At 30.4% G+C, this 10,129-nt stretch overlaps 1 protein-coding gene across 9 annotated transcripts in view; it reads right to left on the bottom strand.

Annotated features, from left to right (window-relative positions):
* Positions 1 to 1,365: 1,365 nt before the first annotated feature.
* LOC106467178 (muscleblind-like protein 2) overlaps positions 1,366 to 10,129 on the bottom strand; it is a 113,382-nt gene continuing 104,618 nt past the window's right edge. For 8 of the 9 annotated variants that reach the window (XM_013927502.2, XM_013927525.2, XM_013927533.2 and 5 more), the window contains 3 exons: positions 6,979 to 7,108; positions 6,613 to 6,682; positions 1,366 to 5,562 (listed from right to left, as the gene is read on the bottom strand). In XM_013927502.2, the coding sequence (XP_013782956.1) occupies positions 6,648 to 6,682; positions 6,979 to 7,108 (165 nt within the window). In that variant the 3' untranslated portion in view covers positions 1,366 to 5,562; positions 6,613 to 6,647. Of the gene's footprint in view, positions 5,563 to 6,612; positions 6,683 to 6,978; positions 7,109 to 10,129 lie in introns of those variants that run through there. The other variant, XM_022395829.1, reaches the window with a different exon arrangement.

The raw sequence follows: 10,129 nt of genomic DNA, 5'->3' as shown, positions 1-10,129 counted from the left end.
TCATCGTGTCTCCATTTGTGTAGCTAACAAAAAACAAATTTAGAATAGGTCATAGCTTGCAGTCATTTTGGTGGATTACAGAGGGTGCAGTATTTTGGAACCTCACCATGTTATAGTTTTTGATGCCACATGTGCTCATACTCCATCTGATAATTACACATTGACAACAGCCCTGCAGCACAGTTTCCACTATAAGATTATAATGTCCATAACACATTACTCCTCCCTGCAGGCTTTTCATAAATAATCTAGTATATGAAGGTGATGGTTTCCCAGTACCAACTTAACAGTTCAATCTTGCAGAAATCCAGCAGCAATTTGACAAGTATGTCTTCATACTTGTATAGCATGAATATCTGTTTCTTGAAGTATGCAACACTTGAATGGAAGGTATGATTGAAATTAAGCCTTATCTTGATGAACCCAAAACCCTACTAACCTAATTTCCAAATGGAGATCATACCTGATTACATAGGCTACTTTTGCCTGGGACATGTGGATGGCATTTGCCTCTGATCTTTCTGTTCATGGATTTTCACATGTTACAAGCTACCACACTTTGCTTAACATGGTTATGGTATGATTTGTTGTAGGTCTCTTTCTGGATGATTCTGTTGCCCAATATTCCCTTATTTTCCAATGCCACTAAATATAAGGGATATCCTTTTCTTGGAAATTCTAAATCCCCAATTTGAACACATCTTTGTGATCTGAATGTAAAATATTTTTGTTGGAAATGGTTGTTATATACCCTTTCCAAAACTGATAAATTTCCAGTGTTATCACACTACTTATGAAGTGCCAAAAAATGCTAAAACATAGCACTGTGACTTTATATTGGCTATGTCTGTCATATGACTTGCTGATTTGCATATTCAAAATCATTTAATATCATGTACCCAACCTGTATAATGACTTGCCCACACTATATGATACATTTAAAGTGATTTGTGTAAGATCAAATTTTGAAGATGTGATTTATAATGACTGTTAATGTAATTTCTCCTGTAGATTAAAATTATATCATGATAGTTACGATTTTTCCAGAAAATCTACTGCTCATAAATACACAGAATAATTAGTTATCAGATATAAATTATTCATATTTCAAAAAATTCCTTATATCATTTGGTCATCATCATTTTAAACTGAAAACAATAATTTTTGCTTTAAAAATTGGTAAAACATTTTGGTTTCCAGACAAGTGTTTTGAATCCAGACTTGCTTATGCTAGTGCAAGGATATAACTTACCAACTTATATGAGAAAGAGCTAACTACATCTACTCTCATTGAAAGCAAGAAATGTTTGGTGTTACTTAGCCTTTTACTATCATTGATCAAAGAAAGTTGTCAACTGATCTTGATAATAGGGTATAAATGTATCTTTATTTCCAATATACGGACATTCTAGTAATACAGCTTGGTGTGTGGGTAACTGTTAATTCTACAAGGCTTACTACATTCACCAGGAAAAAAAAAACTTATTCTAATGCCTTGTGACCTGAAAAAGAAAACAGTTACTATATGAACCAAGGTTTAGCTGACTGATTCAAAACTACTGTCATCTTGCAACAAGAAACATTGCAGTACCTCTAGTCTTAGAATTGCTATGCTAGTGAGTAGTTCTCATGTATTCAGAAAAGCTTAGTTACTTTTGTTGAGTGCCACAGTATGAAATCTTGAGGACCTTGGAAGTATTCTCTACCAAATAATTTACTTTCTCTTCCCTATTAATAATAATAATATAACAATAGATTCTTCAGCAATTTACACCTACTTGTAGTTCTAAAATATGTGGAAGCAGCAAGGTCCAGTACTGGAAGGATTTGTTTAGATATTTATTTCAAATGCACGTAACTTATTAATTTTATTAAACATCCATATTTATAATTTAAATTCTTCAATATGTCATTTCAACATGATATTTTAACAGAGAGATCCATTAACGAAACAAATGGGCGAATGAATAGTTTATGATACCTTATACCCATTTATGCCACTTTTTGACATACCTGATTTATTTCTGTTTGTTAGAAAAATACAATATATTTTACTTATTTGTTTCCTAATACACAATAAAGTTAGAACAGAGTTTGGAAAAATAACAACCAATCTAAATTCATTATACAAGAATTTGATTTTACAAAATACTTATATAAAAAAAACATAACACATTTATTTGATTCTTTCATGCTATATTCGAATTATTTCATGTATATTTAACCTATTATTTTACACAGAAGGGCACCACTATGATTAGCAAGACTTTAGTAGTCAAACTTCCAGTAACAAGAATTTTTAATTAAAGTCCAGACATTGCTACTTACACAAGACTGCAGGTACCACAATTTAACAATATTGTATTGGCAGTAATACCAACTGTTAGAAAACTTTGAATCAATACCACACATTATATTAACAGAAATTATTAAACTGAAATGTTAAATCTTTCTTTCTTCACAAATACCTTTCCAAAAGCAGAGAGAGCACAATTAGCAATCATTGAACAGTGAATTAGTTTAAATTCAATACAAAACTTTTGTGATCAAAAAATCTGTATAAGTTTTGAAATACTGAAACTCCAAACAGTATTAAATGTTTTTTTCCACAGAAGTCAAGACAACAATGATATGCATACAATGAACCAATGATGAATAATGAATTTAAAGTTCCTTATGATAAGAGATCAAGATAATAAAAGTGTACAGACAATCCTGGGTTTTAACTACTGAAAAAAAAAGGAACTTCTATCAACATAAGTCTGGCAAATTGTTTTTTCTTACACAGTACAATCACTTTATTGACATTAGATACTATGGACTGGAACTCTATGGAACATCAATCAAATAATTACCTAACAACCTTCTCAGTTTGGCTAGTTTTCTGTCTCAATTATACAACAGATCAGTTAACTACACACCCTGAATAACAATCAGTGAACTAATTAATTAGCATGATTGGTTAATTACCTAACCAACAGCCTAAACAATCAGGTTAAGTTGATTTATCAAGCAGTTAACAAATCAATTAACACAATTATCAAGTACAAGATAGAAATCAGCATACTAACCAACTATATTCTTGTAGATTTGCCAATTATCTGACCACTAAATGATCAAAGTTTGGTAAATATGATATAAATCTGATTTAGACAAGTTCTGTAGCAACAACTCATGACTATTCAGAGAAATTCGACTACTATAATCCTAAAATATGCTTTATTAATTCAAGGTAAAGGGTATGAGTATAAAACATACTTCCTATTACCCCAAACCCACATAATCCAGTTTAGCAGACAGCAAAGGGTTTACCTATGTACTTGGAAATGGATCAAAAAGACCTATTAGTAAGACGTTCTTTTGTCAACATCAGCGAGAGATCACAAAGATCATGCTGGAATGTTGTTTATAAAGGTTTTTTACATACATCTATTCATGCAGATAGAAATAACTTTTTTTTATAAAGAATATTGACACTCCAGAAGTTTGTTGATTATCTACTCTTGGTCATTTGTTTTGTTACTTACAAGAACAAAGAACTAGCAAAGTATTAAATGTTAAAAAAATTATGATCTGTATGCTGAATTACACATAATAATTTTCTTTACATATTTATTAGCTATGTATGCAAAACAGGAGGAAACATGTTACTCTTTATCCAAACTATTCTTGTAATATTAACAACCATCACAAACTAAAATTCAATAAACAAATTATCATATGAAAAACAAAACATAATGTCTCAAATGTATGTTGTATACCATTAGTGATGATACATCAACAATGCAATGAATGCAGTGCCTTTAAGGCTTCTGAAATAATAACAATACATTTAGCTTATCCATTCTTTTTTGGACAAAATATGCAAAACAATAAACCAAGAAGGTACATTCCAAGTTGATATGGGCAGAATATGTCTGTTAAAACAGGAAGCATGAATGGGACCAATCACAGAATTTGACAATAAAGTAGTTTCAAATTAGGCATTTGCACAGCTAGTAAAAGACAGACCTTTCTCCTGTGATGAAGATTGTCTGGTACTTACAGAGAATAAGACTCATGTATGATAAAAAGTTTTAAGCTCGATAAAAATACATTATATAAACACATCTGAATCTCCTTGAACCTGCTTGTGACCTAGCTATATTGTTAAAAATAAAGCAGTTAAGAATGTTGATCTTAAAGCTGTTATATAATTATGCAATATAACAAGAGTTATTGAGAAAAATCTAATAGAATTCATATTTTACAGCCCAGAAACTTATTAAGCCTAACGTAAAGCCTCCTTTCACACTTTTCAATACATTAGAAACCCTACAATTGGATGTATTATATTACCTAATCTCTTCTCTAGCTGTATTTGAACAGCACTTAAGACTTTATGATGGGCTTGTATATAATTATAGATAACAGTAGCATATACATTATATAATACATTTTAATAATTCATTACCTAGTACTCAGAATAGACTATAACAGCTCAATCTAAGTATGGGGCAATGAGATTTACATCAGTTATTTTTGCATGAAGGTTATATTTCTATAAAACCAACACCATCAACAATAGTAGACAAGAAACACTACAACCACTTTAAATTATTTTATTCAATTTGTCATTAGCATTTATAAAGATATGATTGCAATAGTAAAACAACTTTGCATACAAAAAACAACATTATTAAAAATATCCTCTCCATTTTTTTTTTTTCTCAAAAGCCTTTCCTTTTAGAAGATGCAATCTTAAAATTGCCCAAAGGTTTTTTGGGAAACATATGACTTGGTATTACGAGAATCCTTAAAGTGTACCTCTCATAAGACTGGTAACGTCAAGACCCTTTAAACTAATGCATTCCATGTATAACATTTGGTAATAATTTTTTTTGTAAAAAGAAATATACTAAAAAAAAACAAATCTAGAAACATGACAATCAGCATTGGATATGATAATCACATTTCTCATGACTTGCATAGCCTAAGATATATATTCAATTTTTTTTCCTAATTCATTAAAAGAAAAGATTTTTATATCATTGGTTATTCAGAATATATAGACATAAATATAAAAAATTATAACGGGTTTACTTGCAAGAGTATATTGTTCTAATCATCCAGGGAGCTGCACTAAAAATGGCACACAAGAGTTTCCACATATTATGAACATATTCTTAGATTCTGCTTTGCTTTTCCTTTAGTGACTAGATCATTTGCAGTGGCTCCAAGTCTTCTTGTGGTTCGTTGATGCCATGCAGATATAGTGACACTTCAGACTGCTAAGCTTATTGTTATTCCTAATCTAACTTGACTTAATTTATAGCAAGTCCATTTTACCTTAATGTTACTTCAATGCTTAAGACTTCCAACATAGGTGGAAGATTCAGTGATGCCCCCTGGACAAAGAACACCACAACAGGTGAGGGAAACTGCCCTGTACATATGATTTGTGACAAAAAAAACATCTGAAAGAACTATGATATCAAGCCCATATGGTAGGGTTCTTCTTTCTCCCTGTTCACAGGCAGACTCTTTACTTAATTGAAGGTCCAAAATTGTCTTTAAATATATCTACAAGAAAAATACAAAAATGAAGTTGAATTAAATCTTTTGTTTTTAAATGTCAGTTATCACTAACCTTACAGTATTTTCATTCTCTAAATTTATTATAAATGGCTGGTCTTACAGAAAAAAAAAAACAAAAAAAAACTCATATTTTCTTGGTACAAAATTTGTTATATACTTTTTAATTAAGTGTGTTTTCAATGCTAAATAATTGTGGTAGTCTGTTCTGTGTGTTCTTAAGTATTGACACTGTCTTCTTATTTTATTGCTAAGGTGTTAAAGAAGGAAAATCAGAAATATAATAAAATATGTGTTACTCCACAATTTTTAAGAATAAGGATTTTTCTCAAGATCACGACAGCTGCAATTGCTAATTTTCCTTTTTATTTGTATACAAAGCAGTTAATATGTTGTCTCATATTTAGCTTTTGCCTGACTGGATGTGTACTCTTAAGAATGATTTGACAACTGCCAGAAGGATATGTCACTTGATAAAAGAATAGTTGTACTGAAAGGGTTTAGCCTTCTTGTAATTACAAATATTTTTACAGAATTCTACCATTTTTTTTATATATACTATTTTAAGGTTGTAAAATACTTGATTGTTTGTTTGAGAGATAAATATGGACTATATACACTAGCCATCACTAAATTGGAAAAGTTAGACTAGAGGGAGGCAACTAGTACACAGCACCACCATTTTACAGCAACTGGACAGAAGACATTGACCCTCATATTCACGGTCCAGCATACTAACCACTAGGCCATGTCCAGCCTAAGTCATAAAGGAAGAGGCAATTTTAAAATGGCTTACTAACCAAAGTTTATTCATTATCTAAATGTTTTTCTGTGAAGATTTATTTTGCCAGTTATAGAAAAATATACTAGGTTTGGGGGGATCATTAAATCTTGAAAAACACATATTACAAAGTATTCTAATTAAACATATACAGATTTTGTGTATTATAAATATATATCCATGTATATTATTTCTAATACAATATTTTTCTCTGTTTCGATCATTCAAAAAGTGGTCAAAAGTACAAATATACTTACCTGCATGAGCTCTGCTTTCAGCTTGACCAAATTTCCTAAAATCTTGGCACAACTGTGGGATGTCCAGCAACTGAGGAAGTAAATATAATTTTTCAAAATACCAAGGAAGATATGAAAACTACATCAATGTTCTAATAAATATCTAACAGTTACTTTCTGCTAAATCTCTTCTTCAGTTTACACTTTTATAAGAGGTTAGCTCTTTTAAGGTCTGGTAAAATGTTACCCAGAGCCTTTGTAACCTAAATACTTATACAAAAAAAAACAAGGTTATTTTATGTCAAATATTTTAAAAAATAAATCTTTGAAAAACTATAGCATGAAAGTGTCAAAAGTAGTAGTGTTTAAAATCCTCTCAAAGCTTACATGAAACAGGCACAAATGGCTGCATGGCTAATGCTTGTTGGTATGCTGCAGTAGCACTAGGCTGAAAAACTGGGACTCCACTTTTGTCCATAGCTGGACGCTTTGTGTAGGGGACCATTCCTGGGAATGCCTGAAAAGGTGGCACATTACCATTTAATTAAAACTATTATATGATGATATAATTCTAGAACTTGCATAAATCTGATGTAATCAGGTTTTACTAAGTACATGAAAAAAAAAGTAATAGTAAAATTGACCACAGTATCAGCCTGAATGTTCATAACCTATGCAATGTCTACAGATTGTGTGTAAATTTTAATAATATTTTAAGAGTTCAGATAAGTGTACATTATTTTAGCTTATGCCTCAAGCTAAAAATCAAATCAGCATTTCTATAAAATCTGGCTTACATAGTTACATTTGCATTCATAATGTATTGAACCTCCTGTATCTAGAACATCTCTTTTTATAGTACAATAAATTCAGAGAAATACATTTTAATAAATCTTATCAGTTTCATAGAATTAATATAAGCTCTAATGCATATTATTTACATTACATTAAATTGTGTGCTGTTTATAGATAAATTTATAAACCTAGTAGCTTATGATACTACATAGGATCAACTGTTTGTAAAATAAATAATTTGGTGGTTGAATGTTAATTTAATATATTTTGCTAAATGCTGTAAAAATATTTGTTTCCATTCAACAAATATTTTTAGAATACAATATAACAAAACAAAAAGAAATTTTTTTCATGTATGTACATATGCAATATCATATTAAACTTCAACTTCTCAACACTTATTATTTACATTAATAAGAACACCTGTATTTTTATTGAAGCACCATAATCACAATGAAAGCTAATATTAGCATTTGGGAAATATTTCTACATCTCATTTCCTTTATTAAACATGATAAAATATGTATATCTAAATGTTAAAACAATTTTTTCTCTTCAATAAGAATCATGCAATTACAAGATTTTTAGTCACAAGTTCATACAAACCAGCTTGATTAACCATAATGCTAATTAAACTGTAACTAAAATTGAAAATTTACATACCGTATGAAATCTTAATTATTTGAAGTAAATTCTTTAGAGAAGGTTAAGAGTTTAAATATAATTGTATATAATTAATATTTTTCATTTGGATTAATAACAATAGACTTAAAAAGCTTAAAGTTTGGTATTTTGCAACTTTTGAGTTATTTAGTTCTAAAGAATAGTTAAAATGACCAAGCTGCAACTCTAAAAAAAAGGGACTAGGATGTACATGCCTAAACTGATCAATCAAATTCTTTCAGAATTACTTTAAAATATAAAAATTAACACAAGATCCTCTCTATCTCCATCTTCAACTTGACATAGCAACTGCAGTAACTGTGAATACATTCTCCATTCTATGCTTGTAAAGCTACAGCTGTACACATCTTTCTCTAATGTAACTCAACAGGTGGTACAAATGTTCATAAATTCACCACTCCTCAACTAGCTGTACACATTTTTCTTCCACATGACTCAGCATCAGATGCAACGTTTCATAAATTTTTCCATTTCCCAGCTAAGGAGATAGGTGTGAAAATGTCATCACTGTCTCTAAATTCTTACAGAAAATGAATTCAATTGTGGATGATCTCTTCATTCTATAGTTATACAAATATGATTTCAACTTTTTTAAAATTTTTTGCTAAATAATGAAACCATGGAAGCTGTTGTAATGGTCAGGATGGAGAATAGTCTGTTTGGGTCTTGAGTCCTAATATCAATCTAAGAACAATAGAATGAACGAAGGGTCCTAGGTTTAAGCTCCAGACAGGGAATATTTTTAAACATTCTTGACATATTATATTATGTGATCAATAATAATGAATAAAATATGGTCAAATGTTGATAGCAGTCAGTCCTGCAAGGCCTCTACAAGTGAGTCAATATTTTAGAAAAGAAACATATGACATTATTTTCATATCACGTGTGTGTGTGTGTGGTGCCATGTCATAGCATGACATTTGAACAAATTCCTGGTTTTCTTTCATCTTAGGACCAATTTATTTAGTTTTTTTTATTGTATGGCAGTTTATACAGTATTTAATTATCCTATTCCACTTCAGATCTGGAAAGATTTTTCCTTATCTCAAATGCTCATTCTCACATTTCATCTAGTTAGTGACATTTCTTCGCTTAGAGAAAAACTCAAACTCTCACACTTTTCCCATAATACAGAAGATTAGTCCCACTTTATATAAAAATGCTACATATATTACAGCAATGGCTTGTTATAACACTTATATATTCAGTTTGTCATAAATCCCTGACCATTAAATGATGCATTGACACCATCAGCAGCCTTAGGGGCTGAAAGAACATAAAAAGCCTTCTGCAAAATAAGATGTTTATAGAATGAAATTTTCAAACAACATAAAACCAAAAAACACAACATTTAAAGCAAGAAAACTCACACAGGAGAACGTTCAAAGGAGCAACAGGCTCTGAAACCAATCCCAAATCAATCACAGGCAATACTCTCACCTAAATATAACATAATGTTTTGGGACAACAAGGGACCCATTGGTCCTTCTTGGTTATCCCATCCTCTAAACTAAACTAAAACTAACAAATAAATAAAATAAGATAACAATCTTAAAGCAAGCCCTTATTATTTATATAATTATCAAGCTTTCTCTTAAACTACTTAATTTTACTGCCTCCACAACATCCAGAGGCAACCCATTCCAGAAGCCAACAACCCTGTTAGAAAAATAAAACTGTTTTAGCTGAAGATGACTCTTACCTTGCCAAAATATATACTTATGTCCCATAGTCCTAACATTCTTGCCATTAAGTATGAAAAAAAAAAAGATGCTTTAACACTATCAATTTCCTTTACAATTTTGTATACTTCAATCAGATCCCTGCTAACTCTTCTTTTTTCAAGAAAAAAGTTTCAGAGATCTTAATCTCTTCTCATTCATGATAACCCCCTCCATCCCAGGCACTATTCTAGTAAATCTTCTTTGAACCCTGTTGAAAAATTCAATGTCCTTCCTAAGGTAAATAGCCCTTTTTAAACTTTTTTAGTTCATTTTAAACCCAGCCCTTTTCATTCATATACTTATTAAGCTTTTTCTTAAACACACTTAAATTT

This window comes from Limulus polyphemus, unplaced genomic scaffold, assembly GCF_000517525.1.
Source record: "Limulus polyphemus unplaced genomic scaffold, Limulus_polyphemus-2.1.2 Scaffold77, whole genome shotgun sequence".
Taxonomy (NCBI): domain Eukaryota; kingdom Metazoa; phylum Arthropoda; class Merostomata; order Xiphosura; family Limulidae; genus Limulus; species Limulus polyphemus.
The sequence above is the reverse complement of the archived record's forward strand: the minus strand, read 5'-3'. Positions and strand labels throughout refer to the sequence as shown.